General features: G+C 45.6%; 1 protein-coding gene, 1 long non-coding RNA gene and 1 pseudogene across 4 annotated transcripts; 2 read left to right on the forward strand and 1 right to left on the reverse strand.

Moving 5' to 3' along the window:
- Positions 1-7,161: 7,161 nt before the first annotated feature.
- On the forward strand, positions 7,162-8,158 carry LOC100734793 (abl interactor 1-like; annotated as a pseudogene).
- Positions 8,159-10,900: 2,742 nt separating this feature from the next.
- On the reverse strand, positions 10,901-21,535 carry LOC134472431 (uncharacterized). The gene is made up of 3 exons (XR_010042243.1): positions 21,242-21,535; positions 13,185-13,346; positions 10,901-12,862 (listed from the first exon to the last, which is right to left on the reverse strand). It is a non-coding gene; the product is annotated as an uncharacterized LOC134472431 (long non-coding RNA).
- A 28-nt stretch (positions 21,536-21,563) lies between these two features.
- On the forward strand, positions 21,564-25,947 carry Znf32 (zinc finger protein 32). Of its 3 annotated transcripts, none has more exons than XM_003466107.5 (3): positions 21,564-21,698; positions 23,438-23,577; positions 24,991-25,947. In XM_003466107.5, exons 2-3 carry the CDS (start codon positions 23,508-23,510, stop codon positions 25,740-25,742), a joined length of 822 nt encoding a protein of 273 aa, XP_003466155.2. In that variant the 5' UTR covers positions 21,564-21,698; positions 23,438-23,507; the 3' UTR covers positions 25,743-25,947. The 3 variants fall into 3 exon arrangements, with proteins under 3 accessions (XP_003466155.2, XP_005002093.1, XP_063089861.1); XM_005002036.4 differs by lacking the exon at positions 21,564-21,698 and adding an exon at positions 21,796-22,167; XM_063233791.1 differs by lacking the exon at positions 21,564-21,698 and adding an exon at positions 22,577-22,764.
- The last annotated feature ends 470 nt before the right edge of the window (positions 25,948-26,417 follow it).

Below are 26,417 nucleotides of genomic sequence, written 5' to 3' on the forward strand. Positions count from 1 at the left end.
TTAGAAGACCTGAGTCATTCCGTCTCCATTCCGGCTCACTGCGTTGCCCAGGTTGTCCCCGAGAACAGGACATACCTGAAAACCCTTGCCACTGTAAATCTTAGTCGCAGGTAGCCCCATGAGCCGATGTGTGCATGTAGGCAGGGTGGGTCATCTGAGTGAGAAAGCGTTGTAATAAAAGGTGCCTGAGGAAGGCCAGAGGCAGGGTCTTAACATCGAAGCTGTAAGCTCTGAGCACCAGCAGCTCCTGGGGGTTCCCAGCCACCCATCAGCTCCTCAGCTGCAGGAGCTCCTTCCCCCTTGGCAGCTTTCTGAGGCTCGTAACCTTCCCAGGGCCGTCCTGCAGATCTCTTCAGGATCCCCCCATTCTCAGCTCTTTGCTGCTGCACTGGCCCCTAGCGTGCTTCAGGGCTAAGGGCCTTGGGTGTCACCAGCCTTTTCTAGTGTAACCCACTCGTCCACTCTGCCCAAGATACAGAGCTCACAAATAGGCAGACAGGTCACTTGGGCAGTAGAGTGCTCTACTGGAGCCCTCCAGCAAGCAGAGTGGGGCAGGGGTCCCTAGACTTCCTGGAGATGAGGGGTGCTGCTTACACCGAGGAGTGAGTGGCAGACGCATGTGTGCAATCTCCTGCGTGTCATGAACTTATGTGGGGACTTACAGAGTCATGACAGAGGGGAGTGGCGTCACCTGGAGGTTGCAAGGCAGAGTCACTTGGGATAGATCTGTGTTTCAGGCCTGCTGTAGCCAATGCAAATATCTCCCAAGTGGCGAGGGCACGCCCAGGACAGTCACAGCTGTCACGGTGGCAGCCTTCAGACTGCAGGAGAAGCACTGCTTACTGACAACTCCCACATCTCAGGGGGGGCAGAGCTGAAGGTGCAAAGACTGCTACTTTTGTCTCCAAGAGGGTTTATTATGTTGGTCATGGCTCACTTGGGCTTGGGAACTTTAGGGGGAGCTGACAGGGGGCCCCTTCCTCCCTGGCCTTTGCCTGTCTTGTGCATGTTTACCACTCCTCAGTGAGGCAGCAGTAGTCAGCCTAGAGGGTGACTAGGCCATCACAGAGGTGATGGGAAGATGGCACAGCCAGTGGCCTGGGACCACTTTTGGGGAGCAAGGGGAGGATTTTGTCATTGGAGAAATACACACACATACACACAGGCACACACACACACACTCACCAGCTGTCAGGGAAAAGAGAGAAGAGATTTCCCATCTCAGCTCCACTTCTGCAGGACAGCTGGGGGCCTCTGCTGTCGCCATGATCATCTCCAAAGTGTCCAGGGAGCCTTGCCTCTTGTGGCCAGCCTAGGACTTGCTCCCTCCTGCTCTTCACTTTTAATTTGTTGCTCACAAATTAAGTCAGTGTGGAGAAGGTCTGGCTGTTTGCAAGCATACAGCTGAGGGTCTTCCGTGGGTTTCTAAATGTTCTCACACAGTGTGGAGTTCTGCAGGGGAAGTGTGAGGAAACACAAAGATGTCACAATCCAGGGCACATGCAGAGAGAGTTGTAGCCCTTACTACAGCTTCAGGCTCAAATAACATCACAGACCAACACAGAAAATAACTCCTGCAGGGATTATAAGGATGAAATAGGACAAATGAGAGGCCTGAGATGTCTTAACATACCAATTTAACACTCATTTTCAACATGCTAAGTACATAAAAATGAAGATATAAGGGATCTGACTAATACCAGCTCTTGGTTTAGAATAATACCTGAAGGGTCTATACAGCAATTCATCATGATTTCAGTTACCAAAAAAATGTCAGTTCCAAATCTTTCCCATAAAATATACTTCTCTGCATAGCCCAGAGAGACCCACATGGGGAGACCTATGTGCACTGTACCAGTCCTCAGGTGACTCTGCCTGGGTCCTTCCTGCCACTAGAGGTGTGGCCTGAGCACCTCAGCTCGCTCGGTAATCGATTTCTTCAAGACAAGGAAACTGCAGTCTGGCCTCTGTGTATTATTGTAAAGCAAACAAAAGAAACACATAAAATTCTTCAGTGATTGCCCCACAGGCAGTGAATTTACAGCAAATATTAGCTGTTATTATGGCTGCCGGTGGTTCCTACTCCCACATGGCCCTGGGGCTTAAAAAAAAAGACAGGTGGGGTGTGGCTCAGTGTAGAGCATGTGCTTAGCATGTGCTAGGCCTTAGGCTCAACACCCAGCACAGAAAGCGTGCGCGTGTACAGGCATGTGCAAATGCATGGGTGTGGTCAGGCATATGTGCATGTGAGTATGTGTGTGTTTTAAAAATAAATCAATTCAAAGGAAGAAGCAGTTTGAGATATTCTTAAATTCATGGCCAAAAGTAAGGTATGAATGGAAGGGCAGTGAAAGACACTTAGAGACACTAATTCTCACTTTGCTACACCAGCACATCACAGAAGTGGAAGGGAAAGCCCAATCCGGCCTGGCGTAGGACAACTGAAACCCTTACCTAGAATTCCAGGGTTAAGAGGAGTCAGTTGATCCAGGGAATCTCCTGGTCACAGAGTCAGCTCCATCACCCCAAGACCGGAATGCAATTCCCTGAACAGCTCAGACTCAGTATGAGTGGCCAGAAGGCCTCACCACCCAGCAGTCAGCATCCTTCCCAGGAAGCAGGGTGGGGCTGCCTGACCCTGGGGGACCACCTGACTCCCACAGCAGACCTGAGACGGTCCTCAGCTTCCCCCCAGGTGGGACAGGGACAGAAACAGAAGTTCAGGAGAACACATGAGCGAGAATAAATGCTGAGTGCTGAACTCCTGGGCCAGCTATCTCCCCACGTGGGTTTTGCAAATCCCTGGAGAGCTCCTTCACGGTGTCCACTACACGGCGACTTCAGGACAAACCAGCTGGGTGCATGCAGCAGGCCAGTTCTGCCCAGAGCGGGCCAGCGCGCTGCTCTGTCAGAACCCATTAGCTGACCTAATCAGGTGTCCGCCGGAAACACCTGGCTTCTCGAGTGGCCTCTCTCAGCCCAGGTGTCTGTGCTGGTGCTCCAACAGTCAGGCTGACTGCTGCATGGGGCCAAGCTGGACACGCAGCCCAGGACCAGGACAGCAAGACTCAGGAGGCCCAGTGCGGACCCGGCCGAGCTCGGCCCCATCCACCTATTTCCCCAAACTGAGTCCCGGTTCCATAAATCACCCAGCTCACTGAATTCCTCCAAAATCCTGGCAAAACATTCTTCCCAAGTCTGGTTTATTTCCAAAGGTGAAAAAGTCTAAATTATAAAATATCAAAATGTCTCAATGAAAGTAAACAATGGAGAATTGGGTGAAATAGCAAAGAAGTTTATAAAAACTCCTTCACAGAATAAAGAAGTTCCGGGAGCATTCTGTCTGGTTTAAATTAATAACTTGCACCATGTTGAAAACACCCTTTGTGTGCATCCTGCGATTACTCCAATCACAAGGTCACAGTATGACTGTGCGGGTCTCAGGGTTAGGGGCTGCCCACATCCCTCCTGGCAGGGCGGAAGCGCCCGGAACTGACCTGCAGCTTGAAATCAGGTACCTCCTGGAGTCTCAGGAAACTTTTAACTGCATTTCCACCCTGGAGTGGAAATCACTGTGGGCCTGCACCCATATCTTTAAAATCCTACGCTTACAGATATGTCCCCTACTAAACAAGGTACAGGAGACAGGGTGGCGTATTTCTCAGCTGCCGTGTTTCTGTCTTCTGTTGTAGGCAGAAACTCTCATAGAATGAGAGCAAGGGGAAGGTTAGCTGAGCCCTGTAAGCACTTCCAGGATCCGTGAGGCACTGTCACACCACTTAGTGGCATGTGTGTATGTCACCAAGCATCTCCTCCGGGATGGCCCTGGGAGAAGGGTTTCAGGTCTCCTCAAAGGGTTTCCTGGCAGGCACTGAGGAGATTATCCAGTTGCGTTGTTTCCTCTTAGTCTCGTGGGTTTCCACTCGAGGCCAGCTGCATTGCTAGGATTAGGATCCGCCGTCCCCATCAGGGAGCTGTACCTGAGAGCTGCTCACTTGGGAACTGGGGTTTCTGTGCCTTCATTTCAGAGTGAAATTAACCTACACAATTCTTTTCACATTCTTTTTTTCCAGTGTAGGATCGAGGTTATGTACAACATTAGAAAAGATAAGGACTGTATTGTTTGAGTTGTTTGTTTGTTGCTGTTGTTCTTACTTTGCTTTATTTTTGCTATGCTCTGGAACAGATTAAACAACCAGGTATCAATTCCCTTAAAGTTAACAACTTTTTCGTAGCTGACTGTGATAGGCACATTACTGTTACTGTGACAAAGTATCAGAAAACCAGCTTGAAGGAGGAGAGGTTCACCTTGGCTCACCGTCTCAGAGGATTCAGTCCTTGGCCTCTGGCCCGGTTCCCTCTGGGCCTATGGTGGCACAGCAGGAGCATCACAGCTGGAGCAAGTGATCAAGGAAGCTGCTAGCATCGAGGTGGCCAGGGAGGGAAAGAGCTGCCTGCTGATTGCTGCTCCATCGTAGCTGATGGTTACTCTAACACTGACCTTGCCTCCTGCTATCACAACCTCCACCTCCCTGAAGGGAAGAAGACGTAAGGGTGGACCCAAAGCTCCAAAGTCAGACCACACCACTGTGATCCTCATCCCTTGACTCAGTAGTCCCTGTATCAGAAACCTGAGCTCCCATTGAGCCAGGACTGGGACAGGAACATGGGAGGAGGCAGCCATCTAAGGTCCGTGAGACTTCTTCGGGAGTCCATCCTAGCGGAAGCAGGAAGCCACTGGGGGTGTAGCAAGGGAGGAGGCAAATTAATGTCAGGCGGGCAAGAGAGGCAGCATCATGAGTTTGGAAAAGATTTAAGTTTGCTGTTTTCCAGGAGTACGTGCCAAATGTAACAATTTGGCAAGATGGGAGCTAGCTGTGTGGCCAGAAAGCGATCTCTGAGGAGACATCTGAACCCTCCCTGGAGGAAGGATTTCACATAACCCTGTCCCCAGCATCTTCACCAGCCCCACAGCTCCCTGCTCACCAGGTGACCCTGGCAGGGCCACGTGTTACTCTTTCCGCATGCTGCTGAACAGGAAGAAACATGAGCTACTGCCTTAGTCACAAATACCCAACACCGGGGCTGGGGATTTAGCTCAGCGGCATAAGCGTCTGCCTTGCAAGCAGGCAGTCGTGAGTTCAATCCCTGGTACCAATAAAAAGGAAAAAGACCAAAAAAAAAAAAATGTGTAACAAATACCCAACACCTACAACTTAAAGGAGAGGGTTTATGCTGGCTTACATTTCAGTCTAGGGTCAGTGACCCCAAAGAAGAAACACCACAGCAGAGGGGCCTGACAGAGGAGAGCTGCTCGTGGCATGGTGGACAGGAAGCAGAGAGAGAGACAGGGAGAGCCAGAGAGAAAAATATACCCCTGCAGGCCACAGCCCCAAGGACTTGCCTCTTCCAAACAGACCCCACTCCTAACAGCAAGTCAGATGTGAGCCCCAGTGATCCAGTCACCTTCCAAAGTCCCTGACCCTGAGGGCATGAAACTTTGGGGGACATTCAGTTACGAACCATACCAGTTATTGCTTAGGACACAGATATCTGTTACTTGTAAGTGACAGGATACAGGCTGACTATACACAAGCCGCAGAACACAGGCACGCATGAGTATATTATGTATAAATGTAACCATGCAAAGGTACAATAGGTGTTTCCGCTCCAGTCACCCTAGCCACGTGCTCACACACTCTGTCCTGTAGAAAATAATCACCCTTCCATTCAGGTGGCCAAAGTATTGTACTGTCATGTTTTTAATGCTAAACAGCAATGATTTCAATGAACGGAACACCCCCAAGGGGAAAGGCTGTGCATGTTCTCTAACCCAGATCTAAAAACCACCACTCAGGTGGCCAGAGGAGTTGCCCGGTCTTGAAAAGCGCAGTCTTTATCATGATTCACCAGGGACAACACTCACAATGGGTGGATGTGGAGGTCCCCAGGGGCCTTTTCAAACACAGCTTCCAAGTTTGGTTTGGTTGTCATCCTATTTCCTTTAGATAGGATCTCACTAAGCTGCCCATGCTGTCCTTGGACTTGTAATCCTCCCACGTACACCGCACAAGCAGCTGGGATTGCAGGCATGTTCTACTGTGCTGGCTCTTTATGGCCCCAAATGAAGGTCCGAACCTGAGTTCATGGGACTTGTGGGCAAATATGAGTTCCAGGAGTTTTGTCTCTCACCTAAAGCAGTGCATTCGTGGACCCCAGCAGGAACCTATTAAAACATTGCCCAACCTTTTCTAGGTCATTTGCTAGTGAAAAAAATGGCTAGAATCTAAAGAGTGCTGAGTGTTTGGATTCTCTCTAGGATTCTCTCTTGGATTTCTCTAGGGTTCATTTCTGTCTTTATTCACTCAAAAAATACATGCAGAGGACCTGCCTCATGCAAATAATTGAGGCATTTGGCACACACACACCCAGGAGCCACGTAGGCCAGGCCCCTCAGAGCTCCCATTCTTGAAACACAAAGTGGCCAAGAGCAGCACGTGAATTTGACCAAGCCATTTCTCTGCTGAAAGAGTTACAAACATCAGGTCACAGGGACCCAAGCACACCTAAGTCTACAGCGACTCAGTTCATGGTAGCTCAATGTTGGAAGTGGCCTGCGTAGCCACCAACAGATGACTGGGTAAAGAAAATGTGGTGCTGACACACAGTGGAGCTCTACTCTGCTGCAAAGAAAGGTAGAGTGAGGCTGGGGACTTAGCTCAGCGGCATAAGCAACTGCCTTGCAAGCGGGCGGTCATGAGTTTGATCCCCGGTACCGATAAAAAAAATTAAAAAAGAAAAGAAAGGTAGAGTGTAAGGTATATTCGGAAACCTATTGACTACACAGTTCTGGATGATGTGGGCCATGATGTCAAGCATGGAAATAACCAGCCTGCAAGAACTGGCACACTGTCGAGAACAAATCCTCCTACTCAGAAACCACCAAGTCAGAAACCACCTCCCATGTCAGGCCGGGGAGCATTGGGGCGAAATACTCCTTACAAAATCCTGGAGCCTGTTAAACTCCCAATAGTCCCTAATGATTACATGACCAGTCCTGCAAGACTTGGAGGTCAGCATAGTCCAGGCAGGAGAGCTTCTTTAAATCAGAGACCAAGGACACACAGTGGAAGCAGTGGAGGAGAAGGAGCCGAGAGGACAGTGGGAGCAGTAGTATTGGCATTCCCACTGCTGTACCTAAGCCTTCCCCATCCACTACTGATCAGCTGCCCCGGGCTCGGCTCCTGGTTCCCAGTACGGCACAATGACCAGGCAGATTTCTCAATACAACTCTACCACTTCCTCGACATCTTCTGGAGGATACAGACAAACTCCCTCTGTGACTGCTCAGTTTTCTGCTCAGCCTCATGTTAATGGAGGTCCACTTTACGCCCAAAATTCAATTTCTATTGCTCGCTCCTTCCCCCGATGCCTCAATTGACTCCACAGATACCTCGCACAGGCTTCGTGGCCAGGGTGCAGAAAAATATTGCTGACAGCCCAACTCCACCGTCACCACCTCCACCAGATGACATTCCCGTATTTGCTGACTCTCCACCTCCCCCGCCTCCTCCCCCAGTGGACTGTGAAGATGAGGGAGCTGCAGTAGTCCAGGATAATGACCCATATGCAGATGGGAATCCTGCCTGAGAAAGTTGTTGCAATATATGATTATATAAAAGACAAGAATGATGAGTTGTCGTTTATGGAGGGTGAAATCATTTACGTGATAAAGAACGACGATGGCTGGTATGAAGGGGCCTGCAAATGAATGACTGGTCTCTTCCCTGGGAACTATGTTGAATCAATCACGCACTATAGTGATTAATTTTTTATTTTTTAGCTTTTTTTTTTTTTTTTTTTTTTTTGTCTTTTTCATTTTTATAGGTACCAGGGATCGAACTCACAACCGCCTGCTTCCAAGGCAGGTGCTTATGCCGCTGAGCTAAATCCCCAGCCCCTATTTTTTTGCTTTTGAAGTAGATTCTTATTACTCAGTCATACTGTGGAACTATTATGGTTAACAGAATTGTCCTAAGTTTTAAAAAGTACCCATGTTCCCATCAAGCTTTTTTTCTTCTGTCCCCATCGGTCTTAACATGTTGCATCTTATTGGATTTTATTATATGTGATAATATAAACAAAAACTTTTATAGACAAGGAGATTCTACAGAAACCATTGTTCATTTTCTGTTAGTTGGTTCTAAATACCCTGTAATACTGTCATTCTCTTGAACGGTTTTACATTGTCTTGATATGTTTGATGCTACAGTATACGAAATTATACTCAAAGATTTCAAGGAAAGAGACACTATGGTAACTACTTTAATGTCGGGATTATCTTGTGGTGAAACACTATTTTGCTTAAATGGTTATGTTTTGACCTGCGCTGTTTTGTTGTTATGCCCTCTTTTATCTCAATCTCCTTTTTTTATTATTTACTTTTTCATTTTTATCATTTTAATTAAGGGAAAAATAAATAAAAATATATATTATAGTAACCCACTTTGATTTCCTATTAACTTGATTTGAAACCCTATATTGCTCTCACCATCTTGTTTTGACTGATTTTCCTCTATTCTGTTTTGCTTGATAGTACCAGGTTCGGAAGTATAGGCAACAACTATGAAGACAATAAGATTCATTATGACGCCCATTCTGGTTGACTATTATCTTCTTTTGAAGTCCTCTAATGTGCCCAATGTTTTGGTTTTATTGGTTTTGTTCTTTACTGTTTTGTTCAATTTTATTATAACTGATGATATAGGCAATTCTTTTTAAGATAGCAAGAGGCATTATGATAACCATTGTTGATCACCTTGTATTTTGTTTTTACATTATGTATTATGTCCATCCTTTTGATTTGACTGACTCTGTCCTGCTATATCACATTTGGTTTTACTCTCTTTAAAAAAAATAATAAGAACTGTGGGAGTAATAAAACCCAAAATGTGTAATTGTCATTGTACAAAAGAGAAGAAAAGAAAGTGCTCTAAAGGACATAACTGCATGTATATTTAAATGTATAAGATAGATAACCATATTACTGAGTTTTGTTGGATCATTGAACAGAACTGTTTACAGTCTCACTGTTTGAATGTCCACTCTATATGCTTTAATTTTGTAACTTGAACAACTATTTCTAAGATGACAATATGTAATCTATTAACTAGTGATTTCCTACTATTTATTTTTTCTGAAATTCTGTATAACTTGTACCCTTTTTCTGTTTTTTTTTTTTTCTTTTTTCTCCTTAAATAAAATAAAAAAAAAAAAAAAGTACCCATGTTTTCAGCCATGCTGTCTATTGGTATATTTGAATGTCGTCTCCTTCTTAGCATAAATCTCAGTGGCAGTTTGTATTTTGCTAAACTGCAACTTATACAATGGACTGCCCATAAATGATTATGCTTATATGATTATACATTATTAACTTTATGACCAGCCTAAATATTCTGGGAAAGTGAGGCATATTTAACAAATCATGACTGAGATTACATTACATGTTTCAGTGCAGCATGGTTACTAATGCTATGTCAGACTAATACTAAAATCAGAAACTTAAATGCTGGTGCTGGTCATACTTTTTGTTTAGATTCTCTCATTTTTAAAAACTATTTGTTTAAAGCATGCATAAAGTTTATGTATTGAAATATACTTAAAAATTCCAAGATGCTTCCCATTTGTGTACCACTTCCTGGAATATTCGTATTAGGTGAGTTGCTAAGGTCTTCATGTGAAAGAAACAAAATGAATTACCTGTAATGTCGTAATTTGTAACTTAAGTTTTTTAATGAATGAATTTGCATTATAAATTTTTTCACTCATAAGTACATAAGTGAACCAAAGGTTTTTGTCCTTTCCTTCACTGGTTCTCTTTTTTAAAAATACAAAAACTGACCTATTGTTGAATTATGGTTCTATTTTCACAATATATTAACTTGGAAAAAAAATTAGCCTTATCTCAATGTGTCCCAAAGCACAGTGATGGAGTTTTGCAGATTTAAAATCTTAGATGATTATTTACAAGTCAATCTACTGAATTCCTTTTTTAAAGTAACTTTTAAAGCAAAGGAAATGTTTCAAAGTGTACACACATCGTTCTGTAGGTAAAATTCTTAAGGAATGCCATGGTAGTCCTTCTGTTTCACAGTGGACTGTTGTACACTGGTTCAATAAAAGGAACGCATAAGCATTTTTTACATATTGTAAAAGTGGATGCAGTTTATTTGTGAATAGTCATTATTATTTAATTAATCCATTGCCTGGCACTAGCAACACAAGGTTTTAAAAGAATTGGGAAGGGTGAATCACGTGTTAGTGAAGCGATACACTTATATAACCAACAGATCTGTAGTGTCTTTTGACAAAATTGAAATGGAACACATGCACTTTGTGTGTTTTGTTTTAACTCAAGGGAAGTGAGATGGATTTTTTTCTCTTTTTATCTTATGTATAATTCTTTATTGCTTAGGAATTTAAAGTAGAGCACTCCATTGTGGGTTTCTGTGTACTAAGGATTTATTTGTATTTCAAATTTCAGTTATATACTGGGGGCGTTACAGACTTAAAGCAGTATAGTAAGTAGTGAGACTAGTACAAACACTTATTTCTGAAAATTAAAGACCATTATTGCTGCCAAATCAATGTGACTGCTTCATATGCATTTTGCCTTTAATTTTAAACAAAAGTATCATTAGTGATTCTACTTCCCTTTTTCAAGTTGAATGTTCCCTCAATTTGTATATAACCTATTGTCTAATTTTTATGTGTAATCTTTTATAATAAACCATTCTCCTATGTGAAATGTTGCATATTATTAAAATATAACTAATGTGGGTTTAGGTGCAGACCACACACTTTCTAAGCTGATTCTTACGGCAAAACAAGACAAGCCAGATAAATTTTAACACTGATTATTTATTTGTGCAATAGCTTCACATGTGACTATTAACTGTGTAAACAATACCACATATAATCAAGATACCTCGATTAGACTTTATAGGGTCACAATGACAGATTCAGGTGTTTTAATTTCATTTTTAAAAGTTTTCTGAAAAACTGCCAATAAAAAAAAAAACCTGCCCAACCAAAAAAAAAAAAAAAAAAGAAAGGTAGAGTGGAGTCATTTGTAGGGGAAAATGGGTGTACTTGGAAAACAATGTTAAGTGAAATAAGATTAAAAACTGTATGGTTTCTTTCATATGAGAAATCCAAGCAAAAACCAAATAAAATAAAATAAAGCTTAGATAAAAGAAAATAGGGAGGCACATGGGAAGAAGACCATGAAACAGAGGGAAGAGCAAAGAGTGGGGGAAAGGGAATTAAAAAGAGCTGAGATGTGTCGTGTACATGCATCAAATACCTGCAATGAAAATAGTCATTATGCGTTGCAAACATGCACTAATAAATACTTTTTTGTTGTTTTTGTTTTTGTTTTTGTTTTTGTTTTTTTTTTAAAGAGCAGTAGGTGATGAATGAGCCAACAACCACTGTGCCAGAGGGGATGAGAGGGGAAGGAGGATGCGGCAGAGGCACCGGCTCCTGGGTCTCCACGGTGTTGGGGTCCTGCAGGAACCTGCAGGGAGGCACTAGAGGACAGACTGCAATGGGCAGCCACACAGGCCAGTGAGGTCAGAGAAATCGGGGACTGCAGACCACAGGGAGGACTCGGCCTCTGCTCTCTGCAAGCTGAGGCACTGGAAGATTCTGCAGCGGAGTTCGTGGGCCCACTACTGTGACAGCTCCCTTACAGGACCTGTGGCGGGCAGATGCGCACCAGAATCCAAGCATCCTTCTCGGCAGAGCACGGCCCGGGACACCGGGGGCCTAGCTGTGGAGATGACTTCCTCTGCCTGATCTGCTCCGGAGGCTTCTCAGGGACCAGGGGCTGCAAGCTAGGCTCTCCCAGCTCAGGGAGCACTCGGCTAGGTGTGTCCCAGCAGGAGGCTGGTGAGCACTGTGCAGAGCTGGCTGCGTCTGTGTAATGAACAGATAGAAACTGCACACCTGTGGGTTGCTGCGCACCAGTGCGCCTCGTGGGGTGTAAGGGGCTTTAGACACAGTCCAGTGTCAGTGGACGCTCAAATCTTCTCATGGGCCCAGGGATACGGACCTCTGTTGAGCAGGGTGCGAAGGCGGCACTGGGTGGTAGGTGATACCTCCCCACATTGCCTCTGGGTGGAGGGGACCTGCTCCGTGGGGCTCCAAGGCGGACCACACGGAGGACAGCACCACTCGCGGCGCACGGGTGCCACCTGCTGGGGCATCGCTGCAACGACGTCTTTAGGACCTGGCTTACCCTAGCTGTGATCCCTTCCCAGAATGTGCAGCAGGATTGATCCGGGTGAGAGCAGGTCGCCACCTTCCACCCCTGCCCTGTGGACGGAGTGGCCAGCTCTGCCACGCACCGCGCAAGTCCCGACCCCAGGGACACTTGTCACTGCCAAGGGAGACAGTGCTGTCTGCACCCCACTGCAGCCTGCACTCAGAATGAGCCCGGAAGCAAATCCAAGACCTCTGCAGTCCTTTCTGACTCTGCCTTGGGCAGGCTTCCCTCCTCTCCCCAACTTCCCACATCGCCACCCTTGCGGGGCGCCTGCCAGCGTCCTGAGTCCCAGCGGAGGGGCTCGGAAACTGGTGAAAACCAACCCACAGTTCACAGTGGGTCTCGATTCAGTCTAGATTCAGCTTTACAGATCTATTCTCGCGTCAATAAACGCTTAGCTTCCAATAACTTTTGGGAGCACCTGGTAAGCCAGAGGCCTGGAATGTGCTCTCTGCGAGGCCGTCTGCCCCCTCCTTCTGCTCCTGTGTGCTTCTGTCTTTACCAGGGCTGAGCAGCAAATGGGCCACAGTTGTCCTGAAACAGTATCAGCACTGAGAATATATCTGAAAATGGCAATAAACACACAAAGCTTTATCTGCCCTTGTGGAAATGTAAAGCTTTGAGGATTTTGTCTTCCCTGAGGTCCACTTTCCCAGCCCTTCCTAGTCTGTAGAATTTAGTCTGTAATCTGAAACACTCTCTTGTCTGTGACACTATCTTCTGTCACTCATGTGTGTGCATGTGCACGCACGCATGCTTCATGTGTATCCTTGGTCTATGAGATTTAGAAATCCCTTCCTGTAAGGGCTCAGACACTTCCTTTAATGCTCCATCCCTTGCATAGTTGGGAACTCACCAACTCTGCAATCCCAGCGACAGGCCATGGTGTTTCCTGGTTCCTGGCAGCTTCTGTGGACTCCAAGATGAGTCCTGGAGATGCTCAGTCAAGGAAAGGAGGGTCCCAGCCTGCAGTGTGTGCAATTCTGGACAGCAGTCTAGGTGCCATCCCTCTGGGATCCTGAGGAGATGCAGGGCACAGGTGAAAAGCCTCTGGGAAGGGTGGCTCATGGGAATCATACTCCGGGCCCTGCTCGTCTTGGCTGAAGGTAGATTCATGGATGCATTCTACCCGTCCCTGGGATCGGACACTCAGAGTCAGGAAAATTCATGGAGGTCAGAACCCTCCCACATAGAGGGAATTGTCCAGCAATGCTGGAGGCCAGCTCAGGTGACACAAGAGGGCATCAACAGCACCTCCTTCGGAGACACCATCACATCCCGCAGGAGCACTAAGGGCTCTGCAAGTCCCTGTATTTGGGAGTGGACAGGTGACAGTGCCTCTTTACCAAGGTTTCCGGGGCCTGTGCTCTGACAGTGCCTGCCTGAGATCTCCAGCCATGTGAACAGGAACAAGGGCCTTACACTGAGCAACTTTTCCTTTATTTGTAGAAAGATTAGAGAAATATTGTGCCTCTGATTTTATTGTAAGCATTTTTAAACGTGGAGAAGTTTTGTTATGGTTTGGACCTTGACCCCAACGGCCTGTGTGCTTAGTAGGATGTGGTGGGACCTGCAGAAAGTGCGAGCTGATGAAGAGAAGTTAGGTCTTAGCAGGCATATCCTGACGAGGCTACAGGGACTCCAACTCCTTTTTATTTTCTTCAGGATAAAACCAAGGAAAATAAAACAGAATAAAACCAATCAAAATAAACCAGTATAAGTGATACAGGGCTTCAAAACCTTACAAAATCAACAATAGTTACCATAATGCTTTTTGTTGTCTTCCAAATAGCTGCAGATACCTTCGGACATAGTAAAAATTGAACAGAACAGAGTAAAATAGAAACAATAAAAACAAAACAATAAATGCAATAAAGGACTTCAAAACAAGCCAATAGTAAATCCAAAATGACTACCATAAATATGTCTTGCTATCTTTTCAATAGCTGCCCTGCTATCAGATTTAACATAATCAAACAAAACAAAAGAGAATAAACCCAACCCAGCAAAGCAATGAAAATGATATGGTTTCCAGGGAGCATCCCCTCCTGTTGAGGCCTGGTTCGCTCCCCCCATAGCCCATGAATGGCCCTGACTCCAGCTCCTTTTCATCGTGTTTTTTTCATGCTGTGATGTCCTGTATAGCCACAGGTCTGAGAGCCATGGGCCAGGACCATGGACTGAGGCCTCTGACACTGTGAGCTAAAATAAGCTATGTATCTCTGATATTCTGCTAGAGCAATAGAAAACTAACACAATCTTCCAATTAAATATTTTCAGTTTTTATCACTGTAAACATTTCTGAAAATGTTATTCAGAAAAATTTAAGAAAATACTTTCTGACAGTTCATGTTATGCGTTAAAAACAATTCACTTCAATTCTCAACCCAATAAATTGTATTTTTAAAGCATCTCAGCAGATAAATTGACTAGACCAAAATCAAATGCTGGAAAAATCTTAGCTAAACATTACCAACACCTGAAATACTAAAAGGCAGCTATGCTTTTAAATGGTCAGAGGGATTTTAAAAATACCAAGGACAAACACATACAAAGTGACACATGCCCATATGCACAGTGACATTTCTGTCATAAATTTTTTATGACATTTGTCATAAACATGTTTCAAAAATCCAGAGAACAAATTGTGCTCATAGCAAAAGCCTATTTCTGCAGTGTTTGATATCAGAAAGTATCATACAAGCTGCAGATACCTTCAATTTATCTTTTCTTTTTTTTTTTTTTCTTTTTTTTTTAACCTTCATTGTTCCTAGAGACCTTTTCTCTCTTCAAGTAAACATGAGAACTTCTTTTTCCAGAAACTCGGCAACAATCAGGGCCAGGTCAAGTGCCCAGATGACACTGTTTATTCCCTGTGCCGTGCACGCAGGTCCAGCAGACCCATGGAACTAGGCCTATGAAAAGACACGTCCACTGCCTAACATCATGCCCCATCCACCTCCACTGGAATTATATAGAGACGTTCACACTAAGAGAAATTCTCTGAAGAAAAAAAAAAGCTAATAAAGCTGTTTTTTGATCCTGAAGAACTCAGAGCTTGGCAAAATATGTGACCATTTTTAAAGCTCCATGCCTAGACCAATGAGCGTATGAGCTGCATACACTTTTCAGTTGTGGGATCTGCCACTGTAGCCACATGGTCCCCAGGGGTTGCTCACAAGGGAAAAGACAGCTATCAGGCCCACAGCTCTGAGCCTCAAGTCCAAGACCAAGTGGCCCATGCCAGCCTCCAGTGAGGACAGCAGATAGCAGCCATGGTGCATGCAAGGAAGAGGTCACTCACATCTGGAGACAGGAAACAGCAAGACTGAGGACCATGTCTCATTGTCCCCTCCAAGGGTAGCACCCTAATGACCTAAGGTCTTGCCCACAGAACCTGTCAGAACTGCTCCTTACAGAACCACACCTTTTGCCATTAGGCCTGGGGTGGGGTGACAGTCACCTGCCCTATGGCTTCTGCAAACAGAAACCAACAGGGGTCACCACCAGGGTCTCCAAGGCAGGGGTCCTACCACACGTTGATCTCCACTAGTGCAAAGGAAATCCAGTGCTCACTACCAATGCTCAGTGCATGTGTGGTAACTTCTAACCATTCTGTTTTCCTATAAATGGAACATACTGAAATAAATTTGAAATGCATTTGCAAAATAGAAAATGACACTTCACTGGCAACAATCTCTATTTGTCTTGGGAAAGGAAAGGTTTTTATCTTCAAGTGCAAAGACTCCTCTAACCTCAACTTCAGGTTCAAGTTTTAAAGTCAGTGTAGGGCTGGGGATTTAGCTCAGTGGCACCATGCCTGCCTGTCGAGTACAAAGTCCTGAGTTTGATTGCCGGTACCCAGCAACAAAAGTCACTGTAAAAGATCAACCACAAAATCAAGAGGATAGTCTGCAACCCTGCCCTCACTTCTGGGCCACCTGAGAATGTAGGGTTTGATGATTGACCAGAAAGACTCACAGATCTCCCTGGAAGCCATTATACTCGTGGCTACAGTTTACTGCAGTGAAAAGTTAGAGGACGATCAGCCTGGGAGGAAGCTCATAGGAAAACACCAGCTGCGGCATCTTCTGTAAGCTCCAGGGAGCCAGGAGAGCGTGGCTTTCCCAGCACAGCTGTGCGGCAGTGTGTGTGGAATACGGTTTCCGTAGGTGGATGTGACCGTCTGCGGGATACCCTTGCTGTCTGGGCTCAGACCCTGTGGAAGACAACTGGTCACATAACTGAAAGCCCCCACCCCGTGTCCTGCTGTCACTCCCTGGGGCGTCCAGGCTCCAGCGTGAAGGCACCCAGCTCAAATCACATTTTTATATTATCCAGGGTGGCCCAAGATCCCCAGGGAATGAGCACTGTCCTGTCCAGGCCTGACATTCCAAGGGCTAAGACATCACCTCTCAGCAGATAAAAGCAAAAGTCTCACCTCTTTCTGGGCCAAGCTAAATTCTTCACCACACAGGAAGAAAATTAGCTGTGTGATTATCACAATTGTACGTTTCATATGTCAAGAAACGTGTTTGACTATTCTGAAATATGGTTGAAGCTTTTAAAGCCTTTGAAACAAATAACCATATTTGCCTATTTTAAAACAAAATCAGGACTTAGGTCTTACATCAGTGACAGCAAATGGAAATGAAGCTAATTTAAATTTTGCTTGGGAAAGAAAATGAGTCAGAAAAGTAGAGGGAAGAAAGGGAGACAGATCATTTCACGTCCTTATAGTTAGCTTGCACTTTATCATCACCACCAAAAGATTTTATTTTTCTTCCTCTTTATTTTCTTCACAACAGAAATGCTGTGATTGGAAGAAATTAAGGAGAGGTGACCACAATTGTCTGAAATGGCAGAGCCTGGATGGGGTCCTAGAACAGAAAATGAAGGAAGAGAGGAAAGTGGTGAAATTCAAACGAAGTCGGCAGTTGTATACAATTGTATATTGTACAATATTAACGTTCTCATTTATTATAATGCTATAATTCTGTGAGTTGATCATGTTAAGCAAAGTCGAGTAAAAGATATATGCAAACTTCCTGTATGTGTTTGCACCTTTTCTGTAAGTCTGAAATCATTTCAAAATAAAGTTGCAGTGGTTGAGACAGATGGACCTGTTCAAGGCCAACCTGAGTTGAACTACACAGTGAGCCCCTGTTTCAAAAATAACTTAAATAATTTAATTTAGAGGCTTGAAATGATCTATCTTTGTTCATTCAAGGGTTCTCTAAGATAACTGTTTGTCTTAGCCTGTTTTCGGTTGCTGTAACGAAATATCTGAGACCAAGTAATTTATAAGAGAACAGAAGTTCACCAGGATCACAATACTGGAGGCTCAGAAATCCCAGGGCCTGGCACCATTGCCTGTCAGCCTCTGCTGGGGCCACATGCTGTATCATGACACAGTGGGGCACCACACGGTAACAAAGGGAGTGAGCCAATGTGGTTTCTCGTTCTCTTATAAAGCTCCCGTGTCCCCATCAAAGAGGCCCCCACCCCGTGACCTCCTACCATCTGACCTCCCAAAGGCCTCATTTCCAAATACCATTAACATATGAATTTGGGGACTAAGTTTCTGATGCATGAACTTTGTGGGGACACTGTCAGCCCCAAGCAACTACACTAAGCTCTTTGAAGATCAATCAGCTCCTTAATGAAAAGCATGCACTGCCCGCCCTTAAGATTCCCAAGTCCATTGTTGCCATTTCGTGAGTCCAGAGACCCACATGGAGCCCACCAGGAGTCCCATGAAGAGGCCAGTTCCAAGGGCCACGGTGAGATCTGGGTCCTGGACACCAGCAGAGGGTCCAGGGAGAGGGGCTTCTGGCTCCTATCACATCCTGTCCTCACCATTGGCCGCCTGTCAGAGGCCTTTCTACAAGACAGAAGACAGACATGTAGGGCCTGGGGCACCACTCCCACCTGTGCACGGGTATATTCTAATTGTTTTTAAGTCCAACCTGCGTTACACAGTGAGACCCTCGGCACAGAGCATCTCCTGTTTGGGAGCCGAGAGTTCCACATTTGCGAGGGGTCTTCCCTGAGGTCCACTCAGCAGCACCTCATCACCATCAAGCACTAGGCCTCAGCAGAAGAGGTGACCAGCCTGCTGCCCTGGCCAGGGACACAGATGTGTGCTAGTGTGCTGTCTGTAACCATCCCTCCTCTGACTCCAGCTTCTCGGCTATAAACAACCCCATCAAGACGCTAAAGAAGGGCACAGCTAGCTAAAAAGTAGAAATAATAACACGAATAAAATGCCCAAAGCCGATACAAATAGTTTTTATAAAATGAATGATTTTAGTTTGAATAACTGTCATAGTTCTAAGGAGACAGATTCAGGGCACACTCTAGGATGTAGAAGTCCATGTTCTCAGGATCCGGAATTTACAAATCAGGCGATTGTGGGGTCAAGCACAAGACACATTTACCCAAAGGGACAGCGGCAGCTTCAGCGAGTGGGACCACTTGTCCAAGCAGAAGCCAGCATGCCTTCCAGCCTTGCAAATAAGACACTTGGCAGCTCTGGCCCACTAGAGTTTCCACAGACCTACACCAAAGCATAGATCCCCTTATCCTAGGGATCGGAACCTGGTTGCTGAGCAGGGAGGAGTTTGAGAGGGAACCCGTTCCTCCCCAGCACTAAAGAATGGGTGCTCGGGAGACATGGAAGGCTGCTTGGTTCTGTGAAGGTACAGTGGTTGTGGGCAGGGGCTACACACAGTTTCTAGAGGCAGCGTATCTTTCAGAATGGGACTGAAATAGACACATATGTGAGGCACAAAGGAAACTGTCCTGATGGACCTTCCCAGAAGGGTGGATATGCACAGCACCGCTCCAGACCTAAGTGTACAGAGGTACAGCAGCAAGTGAGGGCGTCAGTTTCCCGTGAGCTTGGAGTTTTCATGGGACTTTCTGGAACACACAGTCCAAGAGTCCTTTCCAAGCCAATAACTCACCTCAGAGAGCTGGACCCCACAGCCCTCATTCCTCACTTAGGCTATAATTATTTGACTTCATTCTCCTGAGGAAAATAATTCTAGAAATGATAGTGTAGACATTTTAAGATTTCTGATACATAGTGCCAAATGTCTAATCAGAATGATGGCCTCAATTTACACATAGATAAAAATGTCCATTTTCCTACTCCCCTTTTCCTCCGCAGGCTGCCATTCGGTAGTTAGAGGAAAATTTTTCGTTGTTTCAATTGGCACTTAAAACTGAACAGTAAATCAGAGTATTTTTCCTCATAACGTTGCTGTCCTTGGCCACATTTCCACTGAAACGTTGGAGAGCTTTTTTCTTATTGATTTGTATGGTGTCTCTAAATGTGACAGTTGCAAATATTTTCCCAGCCTGTCATGTGTTAATTTCACTTACCAGTGTTTGGGCCACACAGAAGTGCTGGATTTTAATTTTTCTTCTTTGTTGTTTCTACCTTTGTTGCTAAGGTTAGGAAAGCCTTTCTGATGCCAAGATTGCAAAAATATTAATCCATATGTTCTTCTGGCCCCTTATGGGTCTGTGTTTCACATTCTATATTTAATCTTTCTGCAAGCTACATTGGCATGGAAGTTAGGTAAACATTTAACTTCACCTGCCCCCATCTCTAGTCTTTTGTCATGACACCATTTATTGAATTATCTTTCCTTCCCTAAATATTTTGAAATGTCTACGAGGTGGGAGGATAGCCATTTGACAGGCTTTTAGCTCCACATTCCTGTGAGGTAACTGCCTTAAGATGCAGGCAGTGGCCAAAGACCGTGCTCATTTAGGGTCTGGAAAGACCGTAAGTGTCCAGGGAGAATTAGTTCTCATCAACCTCAGTCCTCACCACTCTCTCCCTCACTTTCCATTCAATGTGTACACTTTCCCAAGATCCCTTAAGAGAATTTTTACAGATTTATGAGAGAAATATGACTACAGTTGCCTTCCACAGCCACTTTTTTCCCCACCAAAGCTTTATCAACCACTCCGATGGCAGGGTCTGAAGTTTATCCCTGGCCCACAGCTGGCCTTGAACTCACAGGATCCACATACCCCTACACTGGTTTCAAGGCACATCGTGCTGCTTGTCACACCATCTGACAAGTCAGAGAATACAGTCCCTTACCCATGCAGAGCCTTGTGGAGGAGGGAGGAGGTCACACAGCACTACCCTCTTCAGAAAACCACACTGGTGTTGCTGTGTGCTTTTTAGTCTGAAGAATAGAAGAAGTGCCTGTGGCTCTCTAAAGGAGGGACAGAGAGGTGACTGGGAGGTGGGACCCCAGGGAGCTTGGCCATGGTGCTAAGGCACCATCTAGGAGTCGTGAGTTTCCAAGCAGTTTGCACTACACACCCCAGGACTAGCCTTCCGGTCCAGGTGTCAGAAAGGTATTCTTCTTTTCCCAACCAGATTGTCAATGATGTCCCAAGGAGCAGAGGACATCATTTGAGTGGCCAACACTCAGCACAGCCCTGATACTTCAAAGGGGCTCGACAAATATATGTTCAAGAAATTTCAGTACTGATGTTATTAATAGTAATAATTAACATTTATGAATCACCACAATTTACACGGCCCAAAAATATATTCTGTAAAATTGAACTGTTTTATCTAACAGATGTGTAGCTTTAGGGTAGACAAGGACACATCAAGAGGAAACAGTCTCTTTAAAGTTCCAGTAGGGTGACAAATCCACTGGTAGGAGGAGGGATTTCTGGCGATGTCCGCCAGGCAAAAGGGCTGTAGGATGAGTCTGGTGTCCTATAGAAATGCATTCGAGGGAGGCTGAGGCAGTCTCCTTTTGCAATCCTTGTAACTTTTCACCTCCTAGTGAGATACCCACGGCCTGCAACTCATCAGCGAAACTCCACACAAACCCAGGCCATTCCTTTCCGTCGCTGGACGACCTCTCTCACCTGCGAGGATTGTCGTTAAAAAGCCACATGGGGATCCCAAATCCATCGTCTGAAACGTCCGCTCCCAGCTCTGAGCCCTAGTCACAAAACACCCAAGCAGCGGCTCAACGCATGATATCTAAGAAGCTGAGGCCCTACCGGCCGCGTTTCCCAAAACCCTGAACCCAGGACACGCGGTCAGCAACTTTTACTGTCAGTTTCCAAATCAGCACTCTCAACCCAGAAGGCACTCACCGCGCACCAGACCACATCTCCCACAGTGCCCCGGGCCACGCGGGGGCTCCTGGGAATTGTGGTCGGTTGCGCGCAAGCTCTTGAGGGCAGCAGCACACTGCGCAGAGGCTCCTGGGAGCCGTGGTCCGCCGCGCAGGGGCTCCTGGGAACTGTGGTCGACAGCGCGCCCCTATGCCTTGGGATCCGCGCCGGCTTTGTCTGCCTGCGAGTGCGCGCCGCTGCGGTGAGTGAGGCCGTAGCCGGTCAGCGCGCCTGACGAGGCGGGGCCGCCGCTGCCCCGGGCCCGGGGCGCGGGCTCGAGCGAACCAGGCCTGCCCGGGCCAGGGGGCAGAGGCCCGCCCGCCGACGAGGGCCTCGGGGCCGGAGATCGGGGCCCGAGTTCCGGATGCGGAACGCGCTGGGTTCCGCGGAAGGAGAGATCAGCGGGGGCCGAGCGTAGCGGGGCGGGATGAGCAGAGGCGGCACGGGGACAGACAGGGAAGCCCCTGGGGGACTTGGAGTGCGGGAGCCGGAGGTGGGGAGAATCAGCCCACCCGGAAGCTGCTGGTCCTTGGAGCCATCCCCAAGTTTCTCCACGCGCGAAGTGTGACCTGCTCTGGCCCAGCTGTTCTGAGAACTCAAGACGTTAGGCCTAAAACCTGCAGGCCGTGTCGGAAATCCGTTTGAGTCTTTACTGTCCCGGGAGCTACCTGGTAAGACAGTGAGTGCTGTCAACCTTTTAAGTAATGAGGAGGAGGCAGAGGCAGGAGGGTGTGATCCCTTGTCACACACTGGGGAGCCAGGCGGGTATCCAGGTTCTCATTCTGAGCGTTCTCCAGAGGATAAAATAGCATTTCTAGTAGGGAAAGAAATATTTCTATTACAAAACCACAGTTTCCAAGATCTTCGAGAATTTGATTACTTATACCTGTGATCAACGGAGAACCCTTTGACAAGTTCTTTTAATCAGAGAGGCTCCAGAGGATGCCAGGTGTTTCTGTTGGAGATCTCACAGCAGGCGGAGAGGTAGAACTGTCAGTACCACCCACTTGTTGAGACTAAATCCTATTTTCTGGAATCTCTAGTGACAAGAGTCAGGCACCAAGCAGCAGGTACCATCTACTGGACATTTCCACTGTCTGGATGTGCAGGTGTTGATCGGTATACCGTGAACTTCCAGGCGAGCGTGCCGGCACTTTTAACAGGGGCCTCCTTAGTAGCTTGTGTTTTACGTTGGAAACGAAATCTCCAAAAAGAGCTCTTGATCACCACAACGTACATCTGAACCTGCAGTTGTCAAAAAGCACCAGGTACTCGGTTGACAAAGAATGGTACAGCCATATTGCTAATTCTTTCAACCGGAGTCCAGCATTTGATGGGAACATTAGGGGAAACAAAGGTCACACATTGAACCATTTTAAAGTGCAACAATTCAGTACAAGGGTTCCAAGTAAGAAATCTTCTAAAGGGAGAAAACGGAGAGGAGAGGGATGGGTCTGGGTTTAGAACTTCCTAACGAGGGTTAAAAGGCCGTTGCATGGGTCTCATAACCCTAGGGAAATGAAAACAGCTGGAATTACTCCACCGTGGAGCAAGCATGAAGGTTGAAATGCTGGCTTTTAGATTATTAACCCCCTGGGGCTTGGAGGAAAAAATAAACAGTTAAATAGGAAGTAGAGGATCCAAGTTTCATGCCAAGAGCAAAGACAAACAGAAGTGACCATTAATGGGTCAGCAGGAGCAAACGCATGTTTATATGTTCATGGTTTTCCACCTCATATTTCCTTCTGGATTTGTTTTTGTGTTATCCTATCTTTGAACTCTATTGTAGTGACATTTTAGGTGACTGACATTAGATCAAGCAATCCAGATTTCCTGTTTCCACTCACACCCCCACACTGGAGCCTCTGTTAAATACATCCTTCTCACTTATCAATTCTGCCCTTTCATGTTTTTGTTATTTTGTTTGTCCCCTGCCCCTAGGTGCTCAAGAATAGCCCATGGAAGAATCATCTGATGAAGTGGTGATTAAGGTCTCAGACAAGGAGTGGACATGTTTGGATTTCCAACAGCTACCCTGCTGGACTGTCATGGGAGATATGCTCAGAATGTAGCATTTTTCAGTGAGTCAGCTGGTTCTGGGATTCCCTCAGCTCTCAAATACTCAGGGTCCCTGCCCTTAGCACTGGCCATAGTCTGAGGATGCAGAAGAAACATTCCTACGGGGGTGCTCCCTGTTCCCTGGGTCTCAAGAAAAACCAACCAGCTACAGTTAAAGTAACAGTAAACCAAGGGAGGGCGCAGTCCTGATGCAGGGGGAGTCTTGAGGTGGAATGAGAATGACTGGGCACCTGGAATTCGGTCCCATCACTGAACAAGAATAAGGTAGGTGACGAGGGTGACACCAAGGAAACTGGTATATCGGTAAACAGACTCATATTTAAAGCACACTCGGAGTCTCAGATACAGGGCAAAATACTGCCAGTAGGTGCAGATGAAGCTTGATACAGTGTTGCATGCCTGTTAATCCCAGCACTTTGGGAATCTAAGGCAGGAGATTTCAGGTGCAGACCCAGCCTAGACAACTTAGTGATTTAGCCAGACTCCATCTTTAAAATTTAAAAATTTAAATTAAAAAAAATCTTTTTAATGCTACAGATGTTGCACAGTGCAAAGGTTTAATCCCTAGTACTACAAGGGGAAAAAAGGCTGCATACAAAGAAAGTGGTTAAGAAATAATTGTGATACCAAAGTTAATTTCAGTTCCATTCTAACATAATAGATTGAAAACAGCATGGATTTTAAAAGAAAAATTTCCTTCAATCAGATTCTGTAATTGCCATGAGCAGGTTTACAATATCAGATAAGTTACTTAACTTTCTTAAGCTCTAGGCTCTTCAATGGGTCAATAAGCTGGTAGGATTGCAGAGTTAAGAGATGATACATAAAAGAAATACTCAGGATTCTGCTTCATATTTTCTGAGGTTATAAACTTACTCCACTGGCAAGAGAACAATAGAATAGGATGGATTTCCCAGAAAGCTGATTGCACCTCAAGCCTCTGAACACTTTATTGGCTTTGGTCTCTTTGAGGACTTTTCTCTTTTTACTTTTTGAGGAGTTCCACTAGAAATTTTATAGCTTTAGACCCTAGATCCACACCTGTTTGGGAGTCAGATAAAACTTGGGCATAGACCTGTATAGTTTCCTTAATTTTTTGAGCTTCTTCTCTTACCTGTAATGATAATCATGCCTACCTCAAAAGATGGCTATATTTAAATTGGAGATAATACATGGCTGTGGAGCTCACCAGTGTTTGAATTGCAACCCTAATTTCTGTAAGGTTGTGACTTTTGGCACCTCCCATATGTTCTCATTCCCTTATCTGTAGCAATCTCATTGCTTTCAGGAGTAAATTATCTAGCAGAGTTCACAGTTTAATGCCTACCACACAGTGAGTATTGAGCATCACGATTTTTCCTATTCTCACTCAGTATATGGGTGCATCTCACATGACTTCCCTCTCATCTTACCAGATGTGATGACAGAAGCCCACCACAAATATGATCACTCTGAGGCCACAGGATCCTCCAGTTGGGATTTCCAGAATGCTTTCAGAAGAGAGAAGCTGGAACAGAAGTCCCCAGATTCTAAGACACTCCAGGAAGATTCCCCTGGAATGAGACAGAAGGTTTATGAATGCCAGGACTGCGGCAAGACCTTCCGGCAAAAAGGTAGCCTGACGTTACACGAGAGAATCCACACTGGTCAAAAGCCCTTTGAGTGTACCCATTGCGGAAAAAGCTTCCGGGCCAAAGGCAATCTTGTTACCCACCAGCGAGTACACACAGGAGAGAAGCCCTATCAGTGCAAAGAGTGTGGGAAAAGCTTTAGTCAGCGAGGCAGTCTGGCCGTCCATGAGAGACTCCACACTGGACAGAAACCCTATGAGTGTGCCATTTGCCAGAGAAGCTTCAGGAATCAAAGTAACCTTGCTGTTCACCGAAGAGTTCACAGTGGTGAAAAGCCCTACAGATGTGACCAGTGTGGGAAAGCCTTCAGTCAGAAAGGTAGCCTGATTGTTCACATCCGGGTACACACAGGCCTGAAGCCCTACGCCTGTGCCCAGTGTAGAAAGAGCTTCCACACCAGAGGGAATTGTGTTCTGCATGGCAAAGTCCACACAGGAGAGGCACCTTACCTGTGCGGCCAGTGTGGAAAAAGCTTCACTCAGAGAGGGAGTCTGGCCGTGCACCAGCGAAGCTGCTCACAGAGGCTCACCCTTTGACTTTCTTCACAGGAAGTTCTCTGTATGGATTAAAAGAAGTTTGCTTTATGAATTAAGAGTGCAAAACCCTCTGCAATCACATAGCCTAGCCAATGGCATGGAATGAATGGAGAATCTTCTACGAAGACCAGTGTTGGGTAGGATAAACTGACTTTTTTCCTTTTCCCCAGATAAATATGAAAAATAAATGTCTTGTTTATCATTACCCTGTATTTTTCATAATTTCTGTTAGTTCATTTTGACTGAATTTCTCAAGGTACCCTGACTAATCTCGTGCCACCCTAGAGATTATACTGAATATAGCAGATACAGGTTTTAAATTTATAGTTGATGCCAAAAAAGAATCATCCTCTTGTTAATCTCAGTGTCCTTTACTTCCTACATATTTATTATCAATCCTGTTTTACATTCACAATCCGTGGCCAGAATGCAGAGGGAAAATTTAATTGCTTTATTATTTTATTGAACTTTTAATTATCTCAATAAAAAATTATTATCCCAGTACCTTGTGCTACACCACTCCTGTTTATAGTAAACACCCTAGCCTTTTCTTATACAAGTTTTCTTTCCAAGCCTACAAAAGTTTGAAATCCCTGAAGTTCTACAACAGTGCTGTCTTCCTCCACAGAATAAAATTAACTTTTTTAACCTGTAGGGGATAAGACTTGAAGAAAA

This window comes from Cavia porcellus, unplaced genomic scaffold (genome assembly GCF_034190915.1).
Source record: "Cavia porcellus strain 051 isolate PalLab524CR breed Dunkin Hartley unplaced genomic scaffold, mCavPor4.1 scaffold_23, whole genome shotgun sequence".
Taxonomy (NCBI): Eukaryota; Metazoa; Chordata; class Mammalia; order Rodentia; family Caviidae; genus Cavia; species Cavia porcellus.